Here is a 20554-nt window from a genome sequence, read left to right as displayed (position 1 = left end):
AGGTTAGATATCATTGGTCACGAAGTTCTGTAATGAAATTTTTAAAGATTTAAATTATTTTTGTATTTGATTTTATTTTATTTTTATTAATCTTTTTATTTTTCCTTTTATTAATTAATCAAATGCACTATGGGTCGTGGCATATAAAAAATTTCAATCCTTTGAAATCCACTCTACAATATGAGTTTAAAAAAAATCAAAATAAGTTATTTTAGTCCATGTAAAAACAAAATTGATTTTTGAATGCTTTCAGCCCTTGGAGGTACCATAGAAGAAAGTGTTCGAGAAAAGAGAAAGTAACCGGACACATCACAATCGCGTGTAGTGTATGCACGAGAATGAACGGTTGTGATGGCCTTATAAAAAACTTCAACTCTTTGAAATCCACCCTACAATATGAGTTTTAAAAAAATCAAAATAAGTTATTTTAGTCCATGTAAAAACAAATTTGATTTTTGAATGCTTTCAATGTTATGGCCCTTGGAGGTACTGTAGAAGAAAATGTTCAAGAAAAGAGAAGGTAACCGGACACATCACAATCGCGCGTGTGGTGTATGCACGAGAATGAATGGTTGTGATGGCCTTATGAATATTTTCTCGTGATAAAGTGACGGATGTGATGGCCTTATGAATATATTTTCGCGATAAAGTGATGGTGTAATGCATAAACGAAAATGAACGATTGTGATGGCTCAGTGCACCGACACATCCAATATATTCTCTTCTTATAGATATGCACAAAATTAAATAGTATAGATATGCACAAAATTAAATAGTATAGATATGCACAAAATTATCGAATATATTCTTTTTTTGTCTCAACGAATCGCGCGTAGATATGGATATGCACAAAATTAAATAGTATTTCATCAAAATTAAATAGTATTTCATAACTAATTGATTGAGTAATAGCACAAAATTAAATAGTATTTCATAACGAATTGATTGGGCAGCTCGCAAAGAAATAACAAACAAATATTTATTATTTGATCTATATCCGGACATAAAAAAAAATAAAAAATAAAAAAAAAAAAAGTCCAAAAAGAGCAATACTTGAAATTGACAATTCAAAAATTGGTTGCGCAACAATGTTTGCAAATCTCTTTAAAAATATATATATATATATTAACTTCTGAAATTTTAAGTTCATGGTAGTATATATCTAGTACGGTTGCAATTATGTCAAACATGATTTGCTCTTCTATTTTAATTTTAAATTAAAATAATCATAAGATACGTCTATCACTGTATCCATATAAAAACCTATGGTGTATGACTGTCCCGGAATTTTGCTTCAAAATCCTGGCTCCTGAAGTGTATGCATGTTATTTTGATAACTGTATGTATTCCAAAAGAAAATTGTCTGTTAAAGCCAATCTACGGAAAGAAAAATAATGCTTTTAAGTAAGGGTGCAACTTAGGTTGGTAACTAAATTCAATCCTAATTCAGTCCGATTTTTTGCGGGTTTGAATTATTATTTTTTCTTTTCAACTTCTTTTGTTAATTTTTAATTTATTATATGTTAACATTTAGAAGAATTAATTTTCTAAAAAATTGTTTGTAATTTATAAAAAGTCTTTTATTTATTTATTTTTAAATAATAATTTAATTTAAAACTAATTCAAGATCATATTAAATTTTCGGTTAAAAGATTAGCTATTTGAGTAACTGGGTTCAAGTTGAGTAGTTCGGTTTAAAGATGAGGTTATGGTTGAGCTTGGATTTTAACATTTCATATTGTGAGTTAGGCTCAAATTATACTTCAAATTTGTTCAATCCACCTAAGTTGTACCCTTACTTTTAGGAGAACCCTCCCATGAATAGAGTCGTAAAAGTCTATCAATATTAAATAATTCATTTAACTTTTCAGGTTTCTTAAAATAATGGATCTAATCTAATGATTAAAAATAGAGTTTGTCGCAGTTCTCATAAGAAGATTATCTTGAGTGCATTATTCAAAAAAATAAAAAACTTCATTTTAAAAATTCATTGCATACTTATTATCATAATTTATTTCCACAATCTTCCATGTTATCTACTTAAAAAGAATATGATTCGGGATCATATAGTTCCGTCCATTCATAGTACAAACAAGTAAGCAAAAACTTAAATAAAGTTATCGCATTGTTTGTGTCATGTTATGATTAATCAGAATTATATAAAAAAATAAATCCAATTTACTATTTAAAAAATCACACATAAAGGTATCCCATGCCAACCAGTGTCCATTCTATAGCAACCATCAAGTGGTTGGCAGCAGTTTGACTTGTCACGGGTGAACACTTATTCATTTATCAAAAAATTTAAATTATTGGGTGATAGTATATACCCACCTATTTATTTTTTCATCCAAATCCGATGTGATACAAGTTCCCCTACCTGAATTCGTAACGTTCTCGTTGCGATTGGATCACCTTGACGCCTTCCGGGCATTTACACGGGTGGTTCACTCTGACGCCTTTTTGAGCTAGACACTAGACGTAGCATAAAATAAAAAACAGAATTTGACTCTAATACTAATTATAACAAATGATCATTTATCTATTTATTTAACATTTTAGGGAAAATTACAAATAAATGGAGTCAAAGTTCCATATTTACTTAAAGGCTGAGTCAAAGTTCCATATTTCTCTAAAATGGATTGCTGAGGTGGCACATGGTTTTTTACTGTTTAAAAATTGTGGTGCCTAAAATACCCTTCCACGGAGGTACTACTTTTTCTTCGAAGGTACTACTTTTTCTTCGAATGTACTACTTTTTTGAACTGAAGGTACTACTTTTTGGCGTCCAGGTACCATGTTTTTTAAACACCCGCGAAGGTACTACTTTTTCTCCGAAGGTATTACTTTTTTGAACTGAAGGTACTACTTTTTTGCACTGAAGGTACTACTTTTTTGTTAGGGAAGGGCATTTTAGGCACCACAATTTTCTAAACAGTAAAAAATCATGTGCCACCTCAGCAATCCATTTTAGAGAAATATAGAATTTTGACTCAGTCTCTAAGTAAATATGAAACTTTGACTCCATGTACATGTAATTTTCCCAACATTTTAAACGATTAAGTAATATCATATATCGACCCGTTTATGCATATTCACTTTTTGCACGTGAATTTCGACGTAGAATACTACCACATATTTTGGTTGTCACCCCAACTCAAATCCCACCCACTTTTTTAAGTGCGGGGGAGTTTATGGCCGGTTGTTAGTCAACAATATATTTTATTTTTTTTGTTTAATGGCTAGTCAACAATATTGTGTTGAAGTTAGTCAACAATATTGTTGACAGCAAAAAGATTCAAATCCCTCTCCCTGTCCTTTTGTATATCAGACAGATGTGCTATAAATAATCTAACATCAGGGTTACATCTCAAAGATTGCCCTTCGTTTAAACAATAATTTGAAAACGCCAAAATCATCATGAGTGAGAGAGGGAGAGATTGTCCTTTCCTCAATGGAGAAATATACAGTAGATATAAAATTAACAAAATGTTTAATTGTAAGAGTTGAAAATACAAAAGGGCCAAAATAAAAAATAAAAAAAAATCCCATACAACCTTTCTTCCAAATCCCTCCAGTCAAAAAACAGTGCTAATATATACGACCAATTGACTAGAGAAGGGTCTTCCAATGTATGGTCTTGGCTTCTTCAAAGAAAACGGCACTTCTAAGCCTAACAACCCCTTCTCAGCATTCTAGTCCTAGGTCATAGATTGAAAAGTATGGGGCGACCATGGAATACATAATGTCTATGGTTAAGCAGCCTTTTTAGACTATAACTCCACCAACTTAATCAAGTAATAATTGGTATAATTTATCCTTAACTAAGTAATAGTATGTATAATTTGTCTTTAATTAACTAATAATCGGTATAACTTCTCTATCTTTAAAAAAAAAAAAAATGCGAGTCAATAAATCAGGTGAATTTATAAATTATGTATAAATGTATTTACCTACTCATAAAATAATACTAAAAAATATATTTACCCTTAATAGCTTTCATTTCATAAGAAAAAATATTCTACATCTTTTTAAACAAGGAAGAGAATTTTACTCAACCCTTTACAAAATGTGAGGAGCAAAAAAAAAACTAAAAAATACCGGGGACGCTAAAATTGACGCATCAAAGTGGTTTCACTTTAACCAACTTTGAACTCTTCAAAGTCGTTTCTCCAAATATCCTATACAAAGACTATCATGCTGTAATAACTTAATACCCAACTACAATCTATTTCTCTCCAGCAGTCCTTCCATGACGACTCTCTTCTTGTACTTCTTTGAATCTACGTCCGGCAAGTCAACCCGTCTTTCCGGCGAGTCAACCCTTTGACTCCGGGCAGGGGCGAAGTATAGCAACGTCGAAGTGCAGAATATGGCACAAACCTTGCCCCAGAAGACCAAAACCAACAGACATATAAGAAGTAAACACAATCCAGTCTCGGAACCGTAACATCCCTCGATCTTTTTCTTTGGAATATTCAAAGTACAGTAAGTAGCCTGTACATGCTGCACTTGTTTTGATTCGCTTGGATTCGGATTTGCACCAAACGATCTTTTTCTTTCGGAGGAGGACCTCGGATTCGAAGGAATTGATGACGAACATGAACAACATAGTGAAATAGACGATGATGATGAATGTCCCGAAGAAGAATTGTTTGGATCTATTTTGCAGTTGACATGACCCTCTGACGATTGATCTCTGTGCAAATTCCTTTCCTTGAGTGATATTGCAATTTTGTTGGTTTTCGTTGATGAGTTGGTGGTACTTCGTGGATTTTCCCGACCTGCACTTCTCTGGCGAATCTTCTTCGCCTATCAATGCATGAGAAAAAATTATTAAACATTAAAATATCTAAAATCAATTAAAAAGAATGAATTGAACAAGTCAATATCATCATAAACACCAAACAACATATGAGAACTACGAAACTCAATTTAATTTTAATTTTTTTTTTGACATGCATGAAACTCAAATGAACATCTACGAAACTCTAGGGTTTGATTGGATCATTTATCAAATTTTAATTTTTAATAATTAGTTTTGAGAGAATAAGAATATGAAACAGTTTTTAATTTTTTGAATCTGATGCAAAATAATTTTATGAGATCAAAAACTCTTTATTTTCTTTGAAAAAAAAAAAAACTGAAAACAAACCATTAGAAAATTTAATCAATTGACCGATTATAATATGAACCAGAATTAATTAAAGAAAAACAGATTATGAGCAACAAAAATAAAAGGAATGATAGAAAAAAAACAATAAATTGGAGATAAAAGGGAATCAAGTAGATATGCAACACACAAATAAAAAAAAAAATTTAAAAAAAAAAAAAGTACTAACCAGAGAAGTCTCGAACAAGACCGCCTTTAGGACGCGAGAAAAACTTCTGCAGGAAGACTTTTCATTCAGGCAGCGAATAGAGAGGTCTACGTTGTCGTCGGGAAGTTTCGGAATCACCATTGTAGTATTGTTATTGTGTCCTTCGTCACCGTCGGTAGTGGGCAAACACGTAAAAACCAGATCGCCGGGGACGTCCTTACGGTTTGAATTGAGCACGGAACCGTCGTCGTCGTCGATGACGACCGGTCGAAAACAGCGAAACGACTTGCTCCTCTTCATTGTAACAAAAACCAAGGCCCTTTTATATATGGTTTTGCAGGAGTGAGCGAGAGAGAAAGAGGGAAAGGAGAGATGGTTGTTAGTGCTGTGTGTGTTGGCGCGTATTTAGGGATAGAGAGAGAAAGGGAGAGTGTCTGAGAAATCGAAGGAACAGACGAATATGATTTTGGTGCCGGCTTTACCGCTTCAAGTCTGCCCGTTAATCTTCCGCAACTGTAAATCCTGACTTAGATAGAAGTTTCTTACATTTATATAATTATTATACATCGGAAATATTAAATTATTAATTCAATTTTAAAAAATTAGTAAATGACTTTCCATAAAATAAAATAAAATAAAATAAATCGAAAATTTAAGATGGAGTGGTATGACGAAAACTCTTCAAATTACTGGAGTTCAATTGTTCTTAATAAATAGATATATAAATAAATAATAATAAAATAAAATAAGTCGAAAAGTTAAGATGGAGTGGTATGACGAAAACTCTTCAAAGTACTGGAGTTCAATTGTGCTTAATAAATAGATAAATAAAAAATAATCAATTGTGGTGGTGGTGGTGGTCGTAGTAGTGGTGGTGGTGGTTGCAGCAGGAGTCGTAGTGGCAGTGGCAATGTAGGAGTAGCAGTGGCAGCGGCGGCAGCAACAGCAGCAGCAGTAGGAGTAGAAGTAGGAGTCGTAGTGGCAGTGTAGCAGTAGCAGTAGCAGTAGCAGTAGCAGTAGGAGTGGCAGTGGCAGTAGCAGTAGCAAAACCCAAACATGTTCGGGGTGGGCTTGGGCTTAACTCGAACCCAACCCAACCTAACCCAAAAAAAAAAAAAAATCACTTGAAAGAAAAATATTATTATTATTATTTTGTCTCCTTTCTCTCTCCTTTCTCTTCTTTCTCCTTCTCTCTCTTTTACAAGAACCCTAGCGCCGACATGCTCTTGATGCCCGGCGAACTGAACCACAACAATTTAACCTATAGCAGAAGAAGCATTATTAATAAAGAGTGTAGATCACATTTTCTACAATTCTGCTCTTATTTTTTAGATGTTCATTTTCCAAATAACGTTGATTATGATTATGGTTTGAAAACTTAATGCGATCAATTTGTGAACAAGTAACAATAACTAGCTTTGAGTGACATAAATGTTTATGGCTCATTTGAATTCTTCAATTTGTCATTCATTTTTTTGTGTTATTTGCAGGTGATTTGAGACTTCACGAAGAATGGTGAGGTTGAATTTCTTTTTCATTCCGATGTCCCGTGCAATATACTTGAGTATGTAAGTAATTACTTATCTACCGTGATAATTATGGAGTTCTGATTTTTTTTAGAAAATTAAGTATTGGTACTACCAACTCTTGTGGTCAGCAAAAGTGTCCCACGTGGGTTCCATTTAATATACTAGGGTGCACACGGTTCAGTTCCGTATTGTTCCGGTTATCGAAATCGTTCACAATTAAAAAGGGAACCGGAACTCAGTTCGGTTCCATGAGAACCGACTGTTAGTGTTGTTCCATTACTTAACAGAATACAATAAAAAATATATAAATATAAATACAGAATACAGTGTAAGCCGCAATATAAATTGGAGAAGTCTGAGATGGTGTGTAACAGTGTAAACCGCGATACAGATTACAGAAGAGAGGATGAGGTATGAGGATGAAATTTGAATCGACTGAGTGTAGAGGATTTGAAGATAAGAGAAGGCGAGGCACCGACTGCCAAGGGCGATGAGGATTCGAGGAAGCTTGAGATTCGGCGACTAGGGAGGCGAGGGTTAGCTCCAGACGGAATCATCGGAACAACTCCGTTCACACCCTCGCCGAAGCCTAATCTCAACCACCCGGAGGTTTTGGAAGAAACCCATGTGGGAATTCCAGAGAATGATAATGAATTAGTTAGGGATAGAAAAGATTCAACTTGTGAATTGAGGATTAAGATTGGGATTGAAGAAGAAAAGGTTAGCTTGAGATGAGGACTGGGCGATGAGGGGACTGCGGAGGCGAGGGTTAGCTTGAGATGTAGATATGAGACTTAAGGTTTAGATGAGTTTTCAAATTTTCAATTTTTGAGTTTTGTTTTGTGGTTTAGTCATTAGTGTGGAGTATGTGGACCACGTGGTTGCTTGTAGGCCTCATAAGGCTTAGAACTGTTTAGTTACTAAGACAATATATATATATATATATACAGTTCCGGTTCTTACCGGTTCCCACAGGCTGGAACCGAAAACGGAAACATACACCCACGGTTTCGAAATTAAGAACCGGAATCGTGAGAACCGGAACCGAAACCCACGGTTCGGTTCTGTTTTCATGGTTCCACGGTTCTTTTATGCACCCCTATAATATACTGTACTTGCTTTTTAAAAAATAAAATAAAATAAAAATTTAGAAATTTAATTTGATAACCATGAACTTCCCAAAAAATTACAAAAATTTCAAGTTTTATTTATTTATTTTTTCCATATTTGTAAAAAAATAAATAATAATAATAAAATATTGATCCATGAAATTCGCTCGACCCGTTCAAAATATTCGGGCTGGTTATGGAATAACTTACTTTGTGTATAATTCGAGCTGGCCCAACCCAACCCGATTTTGGATTGAGGTTGGGTTGGTCTAGCCCAATTTGCAGCCTTACCCAAGTGTATAAAAATTTAGTAATAAAATATTAAAATTGTAACGACTCTGGATTTTTCAACCTAGTGTGTTTTGTGATAACCTGAACCGGATCAAAAAATGCGGAAGTAAAATAGAAACAAGGTTTATAGAGATATTAATCATCTCTAAGACACCCAAGTGACTTTTCATGAAGTCATGAAACTCAAAGAGAACAAAAGTGGAAACAAAGGTCAAAACGGGCAAAATCCATTAACCAAGAGGCAAAATGGTCAATTTACAAATGAGAATGGAGATTTGACTCTAAGCAAGTCAAATGAGGTCTATACAACCTAAACTAATCATTTCATAACATTTCAAGAGGTTCTAAGAACTTTGGCCAAGAATCCCACAAGGCGCCCATTCCCGGTTTAAGCGAAAACTAACACTGTCTCACTAAAAAATAAATAAATCCCACTGTGATTTGAATTTGGGAATGGCATTGGTATGATTGGAACACTGACTCAAAATCCTTGAATTTAGGCTCAAGAATCACCCCATTTGGATTAGAAATGAAGAAGTTATGACCTTTTGAAGTCAGAGTAACAGTGTTGTCCAAAAACTAAATAACAAAGAAATGAACCATTTAGGTCGATTGAAATGAGCCACCAGCTGACCGAAATGGACCTAAACTAAACTTTAGCTATTGGAATTGACAAAATACTGTTCAAATCAATTTGAATAATGAACCGGTTGACCGAAACAGGTCGAAAATGTGAAAATTGGGCCTATTATGCACCAAGGCCGAAAAGAGTTTTTAAGTCTCATTTGCATCCCCCATAGCATGATCAATTTACATTATACTCTATTGTGTGGTGATGTTAATATGCACGTAAGTGTAATATGGTATTTTAGATGCGTTACAATGGCCTACGGCCTCATTATATTTCATTTACAAGATTTTACATGCTAAACCTCAAAAGTTGGGAAAAATTACATTTTTTAAACAAAATATGGCGCCAAATGAGTACAAGTGCTAATATAAACGTGCTTGGCCCTCGGCCTTATGTCATACACATAAAATGAAAGTCAAAAGGTGTGCTTAGGCACACATTACGTATTTAGAATCAAATACACAAATATTGACATATAAAGCTACAAAATGACATTTTCTGATACCCTCGAATTTCCGAATACGGGTTGGCCAGACCCACGCCCGAATACCCGAGGATGTCAAAACAAATTGATAATAAACGAACACAGAGTACAAAAGAATAAAGAAGAATAAATAAAATGCTGACAAGAAACTAAAATGATAATCTAATAATAAACCTCATAATATATTTCCATTAATTAATAAACTCTTCTGATACAACTGATCCTCCAAAATACAACTCGGGAATCCATTCTGTGTGGACCCCTAGAAAATCCAAACTAAACAAATGACAGTAATCTAAAACAGGAAACTGAATCATAAAGGAACTCCTGTGTAGCATCGGAAGAATGAAGTAGACTGATCCCCACTCAGCACGAATAACCTCTACTCGTGACGAACACCTGAAAAATAATGGTGGGTCAGGCCCACAAACAAGTTCTACTCTACTACAGTCCAAGCAAAGATCCGATACACGTATACATCCTAGTCAATCCAATAGTAACTAGTAGTCCGTATATATATATTTATGCACATTAAAGGAACCTTACTAGACTATAGGGTTGTCTCAACCTGAATAGTAGGCAACATGCAAAACGCACATATAGTGGGCATGAGTACCTAGACCTACCAGGGTACACAACTACACTATATTTAGCTACACATCCCTGGCGATATACGCGCCCTAACCATTGATCCTGAGACTCAAGCTCATATCATGGCACCATACTTATATATATATATAATCTAGTAACCATCCTATCCAGTATAAATTAATCCTCCATAAGTCATTCAACTTGTTCAGCTGATCTGACTTGAATATAAGTAGGACTTAACATTTTAGTTAATCCATTCCCTTATATAATAAATTAATCCTCCATAAGTCATTCAACTTGTTCAGCTGACCTGACTTAAATATAAGTAGGACTTAACATTTTTGTTAATCCATTCCCTTATATAAAATAGGTAGGACTTAAATGATAAGTTAATCCATCCCTAGAATGCCACCGTCCCATACCGGTGCATTAAACCACACAATCCAATAATTGATGTAACAATTAAGGAAATACATCAAACATTCCATAAATAACTATGATAAATATGATATCAAGTTATCACATAATAGGAATGACTTATTATTTCTTTAAACTTCCTATATCATATGTCCTACATAAACTGAATCTTATACATGATGATATTTTATTATACCGTTAAATAAGGATTCTCTATATCCAATTCATCCTACACATTTAATCTCAATTGCTAAAATATTTTAAAAGATTAAATCCATTCGTTTGTTTAAAACATTCAAATAGCAAGCATCATTATGATTGAGTGTATTTAAGTTTATTAAAACCCAAACCTAGTACCTATTTAATGTTCAGGAATCTTAGGCATATTTCTACGTTCCATCATTCCACAGATATGAAAAATACATAATTTAAACATGTAAAAATTCACATAAGAAATCAAATCAAAATCATGCATTTTATCAATTCATAACACAAGAACAGATATGAACCAATTTCGTAAAACCTATGTTCTAACCCAATTAAACATGCATAATTATTTAATTTTATGTGTTTAATAAATCCTGGAATTTCCTAGGCATGTACAGAAACACGAATCAAAGGGAAAGAGATAGAAGAATAACTTGCCTTAAACTTTCGGATCGAAAGTTAAACTTTTCTTCCTTGATCTTCTCTCTATAGGGTTTTTCTCCTTATTCCTTCCTTTTCCTCCTTCCCTCTCTAACACTATCTCTCCAGTATATATCACGTGAATATTTCTAACCCCCTTTTACAACCTATAGCTATATATTTATAAGCTAAATAAAATAACCCTAACCCTTTTCCCAATCCAAATCAACTAAAAAAAAAATGAAAATAAAAATATTAAAAAGGTAAGCAAAATATGTTACGTATATAATTTATGTATATGTTTATTAAATAAATAAATTATACACATTCTATTATTTATTAATGGATTATCCAATAATATTTAAGTTACCATAATATTATAAAGTAACTTAAAACATAACACGTATCAAATCTATATATACTTTTATTATTTAAATAAACATATACATCATATTAAATATTACTACCCAAATTACCATAAAAGTAATTAATAAATTACTTTCTCTTATATATATATATATATATATATATATATATATATATATATATATATATTAAAAAGGTAAGCAAAATATGTTACGTATATAATTTATGTATATGTTTATTAAATAAATAAATTATACACATTCCATTATTTATTAATGGATTATCCAATAATACTTAAGTTACCATAATATTATAAAGTAACTTAAAACATAACACGTATCAAATCTATGTATATTTTTATTATTTAAATATAAAACATATACATCAGATTAAATATTACTACCCAAGTTACCATAAAAATAATTAATAAATTACTTTCCTTTTTATATATGTATATAATATATATCTATATATATACATACATTATCCATGGGTAATAATCCATACACATCTAACCTCCTATCCAAGTAATCCATGGGACCCAATTGGTTGGCCCATTATTACTAACCATAACCATAAAAGAAAAATAAAATAAAATAATAAAAGAAAAGAAAACATTTAATTTACAATTAATCAAAACACCATTTAAGCACATAATCTAATTAAACAATTAACACATAGACAAATACAAATAATACATAGACACATAATCAAATAATCAAGTAATACCTAATTCAATTAAACACAAAAGCAATTAGTCAATTAATTAATTAAATAATTAAAAAATACAATTAAAACAAATAAATAAATACCGAGACTATCCTTTTAAAATTAGGGTTATTACATATTTCATGCTAACATTTGCATAAAATGTAAACTTAAAAGCTATTAGTCATCCAAGGAGTGATGAGTACCATGAACCAAGTCTTTGTACCTGAAAAATGTCCCCTGTAACTTTAGGGTAAATAACATAAAGCTACTCGTAGGAGATGAGCATGCATAGACCTAGCGTTTTACAAATTTATCACCTTAAGGTGAAACATGTTAAAGGGGCTCATGCCACATAACGTCTATGTCAAAATGAGACTCAGGGAGCATTCTAAGCTACCTTAGAGTATTTCTAGCATAAACCACATCATTCATACAATTTAAACAATATGGGAGCACATAATGTAACGTAACAAGACATAGGATCTAAAGTTATTAACTTTTAACCTAGAATGCGATAACTACTGAAACGGTTCATGCCACCTAGAATCTAAGTCAAGATGTTTATATAGGATCATTCCTAAGTCATATCAAAATAAAGCAACATGAATCACGATGTCTATGAAATTGAACAAGGTTGGGATAATCCAAAGAACACGACAAGTTTATAATTTAGCAAGAATCGTATTATCAATGAAATTGAACAAGGTTTGGAATAATCCATACAACACGACAAGAATGGTACTTGAATACAAAGATCATATTATCAATGCAATTAATATAATTAGAATATTCCAATTAACACAACAAGAATAATACATGAAATCAAGGATAATGCATAATATCTATGCAATTAAACAAGATTGGAACATTCCAATTAACACGACAAGTTTTAAATCTTCAAGGAATAGCAATTTGAAATTTAAAGAGTGAAATCAACCAATATAGATACTCGTAGGGGTGCACACGGTTCGGTTCGGTACGGTTTCTACTGGAACCGAAACCGGTCTCAATGGTTCCTAAAAAATGGAACCGAAACCGTGGACAGTGGAACTGTTGACCAAGCTGACTTTTTCAATATTATTTTAATTTCCCTTAAAAAAAATACAAATACAATAACAAAAATAAAAACAAAAATAAACAAAAAATATAAAAATATTACATCCCACAAATTCAGTTACTCTAGAATTACAAAAAAGAAAACTGGATCAACAATTCAACATTCAGCATTCAACAATCCACAAATTCAGACTATTCAGTTACTCCAGAATTACAAAAAAGAAAACTGGATCAACATTCAACATTCAACATTCAACAATCCTCCATTGTAGCTGCTCACAGCCTCACACAAAAAGCATCTTCCCCACATTTAAAAAAAAAAAACCAAAAGTCACAGAATGTGGTGAATTTGAAACTAAAAAAGTATAACCAGTAAAAGAACTACAAAAGAACTCACAAGTGACTCGATGAGACATTCTGCTACATCATGCATGGCTGCATGCTGCTGCCAAGTGCTAACCAGCTACTACATTCTCATCTACAAAAGGAAAAGACAACTTTTATAAATATTTCAATAAAAGCGAAATACTTTAAAACTAAATTTTATATAAAATTAATAGTACCAGATTCAATTGCTTCAATTTCAGCCATAGTTTCTTCCACTTGAATTGGGACTGATGAAGAACGCAACCAATCTTGTTCGCAAATTAAGCATTCCGCAAATTTGGGACTAAGATAACTATGAAATCGATCAAGAACATGACCTCCTATACTAAATGCAAACTCGGAAGCAACAGTAGAGACAGGAATGGCTAAAACAACCCTCGCAACTTCAGAAAGAACTTTATACCTCACACTATTCACCTTCCACCAATTCAAAATATCAAAGTTTGAACTATTTTTTTCACGAGATTCCTCCAAATATTTGTTCACTTCAGTTTTGTCTCTTTGATCACTTTCTTGTTCCATATGTTTTTCAAACATTGATAGTGAGACCACATCATTTGTACCACCCGCACCCAATGGGTCAAATGCCATAGTATTAGTCTCAACATTTACAATTTGAAATGAGGATGAATTAGCTAACTCAACCTTTTCAAACTCATCAAAAAGACGTTTTAGCATATCTACTATCCTTTTCATCAACACATTTACCTTGGCTGGATCATGAATTTTGGATAAACAAAACCTTAAATACATTAATTTACAACGAGGATCTAACACATTTGCAATGAATAGCATTACATTCAATTCTTCAATGTTTCCCCAATACTTATCAAACTTAATCTTCATTTTTTTTAGCCATGGTACATATACAAGGATCCAAACTTTTGGACCATTCAACCAAGCTAGCTTCAATGCCACAAATTTCACTGAAGAACAAATTAGAAGTGACATATAATGAACCAGACAAACGTACGGTGGCATCATAGAATTTTTGCAATATTTGAGTAAAAAAACGAGCATCATCCCAATCCTTTGCAGTAGGAATTCCATCATTACTACTAAGTTCAAATTTGAATTGCCCTTCATATGCTAGCCTTTCAAATGCTTTTTGAAATTTGATTGCGCCCTCTAGCATTAGATATGTGGAGTTCCACCTAGTTGGAACATCTAGGCACAAAAAAAGTTTACTTGTTATCTTTACCTTCTCTACACATGTTTTGAAACATTGTTCTCTTTGTGGAGAACTCCTAACATATTTTACTCCCCCAGGAATTCGAATTATTGAATCTTTCAGTTCATTTAACCCATCTTTCACAACTAAATTAAGAATATGAGCACAACACCTAACATGAAAAAAATCACCACCCAAGATAAAAGTTTCATTACCCTTAGAAATCATGTTCTTCAAATATCCAATAGCAACATCATTTGAACTCGCATTATCAACGGTAATAGTACCTAGTTTCTCAATACCCCATCCCATCAAACATTCTTCTACAGCCTGACCAATCGCCTCACCTTTATGACTAGAAAGTGTACAAAAGCTTATTATTCTTTTATGCAATTTCCAATCACTATCAATAAAATGAGCTGTAAGGCACATGTAAGACAAGTTTTGTAGTGAGGTCCATGCATCTTTAGTGATGCAAATCCTTTGGTTTGGCTTCAACAACAAATTTTTCAATTTTTTTTCCTCATCAAGATACAATGCAAAACAATCCCTTGCCAAGGTAGTGCGTGACACAATTTTAAAATTAGGTTGCAATATGCTACAAAACAAACGAAAACCTTCATGGTCTACAAATTTGAAAGGCAACTCATCTATAATAATCATTTTAGCAAGAGCTAGCCTACATTTTTCTTGGTTAAAGCTCCAAACACCAAGGAACTACTACTATCTTTTCGTGTCCCCGATTGAAATGACAAAAGTTTTTGTTTCTTGTCTTTGTTGGAGAATTTGGGACAAACGTTAGTAAGATGTTTTTTTAAAGAACTAGTCCCATTCTCACTCGACCACTTAAATATTGCTCCACAATAGTTACATTTGGCACCATTTGGCTTCCCATCTTTTAATTCTTCAGTAAAATGTTGCCACACAGGAGATCGACCCCTTTTTTTACCTTTTTTTTTAGGAGTTGTTTGAAGTACCTTTTTAGAAGGTTCAGATGCATGACCATCAGAAGGCTCCCCGGAGTCACTTGACAAAGACACTAACAATGTTGACATCTGAAATTATATAAATATATTAGAAAAAGGAAAAGGAAAATGAAAAAGATAATAGGAAAAAGAAAAATAAAAATAAAAATTACATTGACGAAGGAAGATGATGAGGAAGCCAGTTGACACTTGAAAGTTGAAAGTCACTGAAACAGAAAACACCAAAATCCATCATTAAATTCAATAAAAGTTATCTGCATAGTTGATCCTGGAATTTTTTTTCGATGAATTCTGTTCATCGATCAAGTACATGCAGTTAAGCAACTCAAATTGCAAAACCAATTTTCAGAGCGACTATTTATGGTGAATGCGACTATTTATGGTGACTATTTATGCATGACTCAAAATTATAAATTAAGAATGAACCAACAAAACACAAAAACTAAAATAAAAAATGAAATGCTTTCATGATGCTTTTGGAAAAAAAATAAAAAATTACAAATAGGACTTTGACCGTGTTTCTGCATTTGACTTGAACCAAATTTACAATTTTACATGACAAAAAAATAAGCTACTAAAAAACATATATTTGCTCCAAGTCAAAACCTGTATGACTTATTCTTTAATATAATCAAGCATCAAAAGAACAAAAATTCACATGCCCAGAATCATCAGAGCTAACGATTATTAAAATAATTAAAAATTTGTAAATTTACATATCTAACTAAATAAAAACCACACACTTTGGTAATTTAACTACAGAAAATTATTTACCCCAAAAGAAAAGAAAAAATAAGTAAAGAAACAATATATGCATTCATGGAGTTATATATAAGTTATAACCAAAGAATTGAAAGAAGATGTGATTAATTAAATTAACAAACAAAAATAAATTATTATGGAACAAAACAACTTAAGATTAAAAGGAAAAGGTAAATAAAACAACATTGTTATGGATGATCAAGAAATATAAAGAAAATCTGTCAAATCTGGAATACCTATCTACCAAACTGAGATCGGAAGCCGAAGATCTGTCAGATCTGAGAAGACAGAGACCACGAATCCACGAATCATCGAATCAAAGGCAAGTCGGCGCCGCGAGAGTCGCGAGTGTGATCTGAAAAGATAAAGATTTCTGAGTTCTGAGACTTGAGATAGTAAAAAAGCCAAAAGGCTGAGAGCCAGAGAGGAGAGGAGGCGAAGCGGCCGAGTGACCGAGTGAGTTTGAGAAAAGAAATTGAGAGGTTAAGTAACTTTAGGTTTTGAGTTTGTTTTGACTTTAGGTCTTACAACGGCCCACACTCCAGCACAAGTAATCTGTAATCAAGTATAATTATAATATATATATATATATATATATATATATATATCGGTTCGGTTTAGTTCTGGAACTGAACCGTGAGTTAGGAACCGAAATCGGAACCGTGAGAACCGTAAAATCGGTTCCGGTTCCGTTTGGTTCCAGTTCCTGTTCCCAGTTCTTTTGTGCACCTCTAGATACTCGGATATCGCCCGGATTAAAACCGTACTCTTGGGATCACTTTAGGGCTACTAACCCATGGGTATCTTCCCCTAGTGCGCACTATAGTGCAGGGAGCTCTCTATCTTTCGTACTAGAATCAAGTCCTAGCCATGTCAAATCTTGATTGATATCCCGAGTTCCAAAATCAACAAGTTGTGCAAATCAAGATAGTATTAAGATACAAGTAATGCATTAACCACGTTTTATGCACAACCAATATTTTGGAAACACACAAGTCATGCCCTAAATTCTCAACTATGATGGCATGTGAAAAGTCAAGAGATCATGCCATGCATCTACAAAGATTACAAACTAGGATTTAAACCACAAGGAATCCATTGATGTAAATATACCACAAGTATAAGACTAATGATTTAATTATTTACTAAACTATGCATGGATAATTAAATCATTCCAAGATAATTGTGTTAGTTCATTAAACACATTAAAGGAGTCAAGTTACAAGAAGTCTAGATACATGATAAAAAGCTAAAGGCCCCATGAAATTTAAGTTACAACCATGTGAATTAAGTTCCATACAAAGAAAATAATTAAATATAAGTTTCAAAACTTATCCGATTATTCTCAATTTGATACACGTGAAGGAACTTGTCAAGGAAATCATAAATACCAAGTTAGAAACTTAATCAAGCTCATGGAACCATTGAATATGTTTTAATTAATTCTTTTAATTAAAAGCTCTAAATTTTTAAACTCATCCAAATGTTCTCAAATTAAAGTATGTTATAAAACATGTCAAGACTTGATTTAATAGCCTAATACAAGTGATTTCCATGCAAGCTACAACCATGATAATTAAACCTTCATACAAGAAAAATAATAAATGAAAGGTTTCAAGACCTAATCAAATATTCCCGATTTAATATATGTGAAGTTATATGGCATGTACATCAACAATATCAAGTCGGAAATCCAATGGAGTGAATAGTACACTTGGAATAAATTAATTAATTATCTTTAGATTTTAAAACACCTCCGATTACTCTCAAATTCACATATGTTGAAGAGTATGCTAAGGTCTAATATAATATGACATCACATATTGATTTCAAGCTAGATAAGGCCACATGAATTAAATTTTCATTCAAGAAAAATATTAAATAAAAACTTCAATACTTGTCCAAATGCTCTCAATTTAATATATGTCAATGAACGTATCAATGAGTAATATAATATCATACCACATGTTTAAACCAAGCTATAACCAACCGGGAAAATCAAATCTCATACAAGAAAAATAAATAATAAAATTCATAGATTTGATACAAAGACATGTAAATGAGTTGTATAAGCATCAATAGCATGAAATACATCAAGAATATAAACTATAACACCCCTACCTCAATTTGAGATGAAATCTTAAATCCCCACAGAAAGAAAAATGCTCTGAATCCAACGATACCACGGTGTTATGTCGGGGACAACGAGAGGAACAACTTTAACCTTTGAGGTACCATGAAAATCCAAACTCAAACTTGAAACCCAAACTCAAAAGTGGTTAGAAATGGATTCTAATAAGGAGGAAAGGTAGAGCACGATGAGACCTACGATAAACGTTAAAGCGGAAGACTTTTTACAAAGGAAATCAAGTGGAGGAGAAGAAGAAAAGGTGACAGCCCAAGGGGCTGCCATGGCTGTCAGCCAAAGAGGGAGGAAGATGATGGAAAAAATAATTTTTCACTTTAAGACATTCTATTTATAGTAAAACCCTAAAAGTGCCCCGAAAGGGCCTCGTCGGGTTCGAAAAAGTGAAATTTGAGCAAACGCGCTCAAATGGAAAAACTCTGTGAATGAAAAAGAACCAAAATGAAAAAAGATGAATAACGGAAGAAACGACGTCGAAAACTAAGTCTCGAACTGAGAAATATGCCCCAAATAAGTTCGGCAGCAACCGGGGTCAGAAACCCTGAAATTGGGGAAAAATGACTAGAAGGAAATTTTAAGAGTTCACAAGTCGATGAAAAGTGAAAATGAATCATATACGAGGATCCAGGCTCAAAACGAGGTATTTTTGCAATAACTTTCGTTAATTGCAAAATGACCCCTCCAAAAAGGGTTAACTGCACTAATGACCTAGAATGAAAATATCTTCTAAAAATATTTTCTTAATGTTGAGGTTGAAATTCGCCGCGGTCTAGTACGACACCGTTTCCTGCAAAACAAGGATGGCAAAGTCAAACACCGGTGTGGTGCCGGTCGTTGACCCTCCGACGATCAAGTTAGTAAGGGTTCTCGATAGAGAATTTTAATCGTAATTTGCTTAGTAGGAGTTTTTGTGTGTGTACCTTGTTCCCGAGTCATTTTTGTATTTATAGTCACTTCCCTTATTCTTGATAAGGGAATTTTATCGTCCTTAGCCCATTGAGCCTATCTCGTGGAAATCTTATCCTTGATAAGATTTGAACTTACCCCATGACAAATCCTATCATTGATACGATTTGTCATCATTCTTATCTAGTAGAAATGGTTATCCTTGATAACGAGATATTATCGCCTGAGAGTTGAAGAAATCTGGTGGCCGGTCAATATTTAATTACCTTTTTCGTAAAGTCAAGATAGGCTAGGGTTATTTTTCCCTATCAGTTGTCCCCTATTTCCGGGTACGTTGTGGACCAAGGAAATACTTTCTATATTCCATTTGTTTCCTTTTTACTACAGGCCCCTTCCATATTGTAGTAGAACTCCTTTACAAGAATTTCACTGTTACTTGAAAAAGAATTTTCCTATAAATAAATAAATATATTTACTTATTTATTTACCTTCCTTTTCTTTTTTGTCTGAAATCCTCTAAACTGGATCATAACTGTGAGTTTCTTGTGGATCTTTGTAGATACATAATTGGGTCAAGTTGTCTCTACCGGGTTATCGGTGTAATTCCAAAGTGGTTTCGCTATTTTCGCGATATCCGATACCTCATCATGTTCGTGCAGAAAAATAACTTGAATACTGAATCTCAATCTGAGGACTCAACCTCTGAAAGTGTTGAAGAACTCGATCCTGACTATGGTGATGAATCTGGTGTGGATTACTCCTCAAGACCAAGGACTGCTTTTTCCAAGCAACCTCCTCGTGAAGGAGAATCCTTAATTAAGGATGAGAATTTACAGAATTGTAGAGTTAAATATTCCATTCCTTCATTTATTCGTCTTCACAAACCCAAACCAGAAGATAGATGTTCTTCTATTCGTTTGGGTGAGGTATGCTTTTTCGAGTCGACTTTTGTTGCGGGCTTGTTTTTTCCGATTCATCCATTTGTAGAAGAAATTCTTTCTTATCTGAAGATAGCTCCTTCTCAAATTGCTCCTAATTCATGGAGAATTATTATAGGCTGTTT

At 33.1% G+C, this 20554-nt stretch overlaps 1 protein-coding gene across 1 annotated transcript; it reads right to left on the bottom strand.

Moving 5' to 3' along the window:
- Positions 1-3965: 3965 nt before the first annotated feature.
- Positions 3966-5767, bottom strand: LOC132310371 (uncharacterized). Its single transcript, XM_059808550.1, has 2 exons — positions 5343-5767; positions 3966-4812 (listed from the first exon to the last, which is right to left on the bottom strand). The coding sequence occupies exons 1-2, from the start codon at positions 5619-5621 to the stop codon at positions 4222-4224; spliced, it is 870 nt and encodes a 289-aa protein (XP_059664533.1). The 5' UTR covers positions 5622-5767; the 3' UTR covers positions 3966-4221.
- Positions 5768-20554: the final 14787 nt, after the last annotated feature.

Source organism: Cornus florida, unplaced genomic scaffold (genome assembly GCF_030987335.1).
Source record: "Cornus florida cultivar Cherokee Brave unplaced genomic scaffold, ASM3098733v1 CherokeeBrave_3.0.0_Hap2_Chr05, whole genome shotgun sequence".
Taxonomy (NCBI): Eukaryota; Viridiplantae; Streptophyta; class Magnoliopsida; order Cornales; family Cornaceae; genus Cornus; species Cornus florida.
This window is presented reverse-complemented; position numbering and strand designations above follow the sequence as displayed.

Excerpts from the sequence above, each read along its gene's own strand:
- LOC132310371 (XM_059808550.1), bottom strand. The coding sequence starts at position 5,621 with ATGAAGAGGAGCAAGTCGTTTCGCTGTTTTCGACCGGTCGTCATCGAC. Across the intron at positions 4,813-5,342 it reads TCTTGTTCGAGACTTCTCTG|GCGAAGAAGATTCGCCAGAG; the intron begins GTTAGTACTTTT and ends ATGCATTGATAG.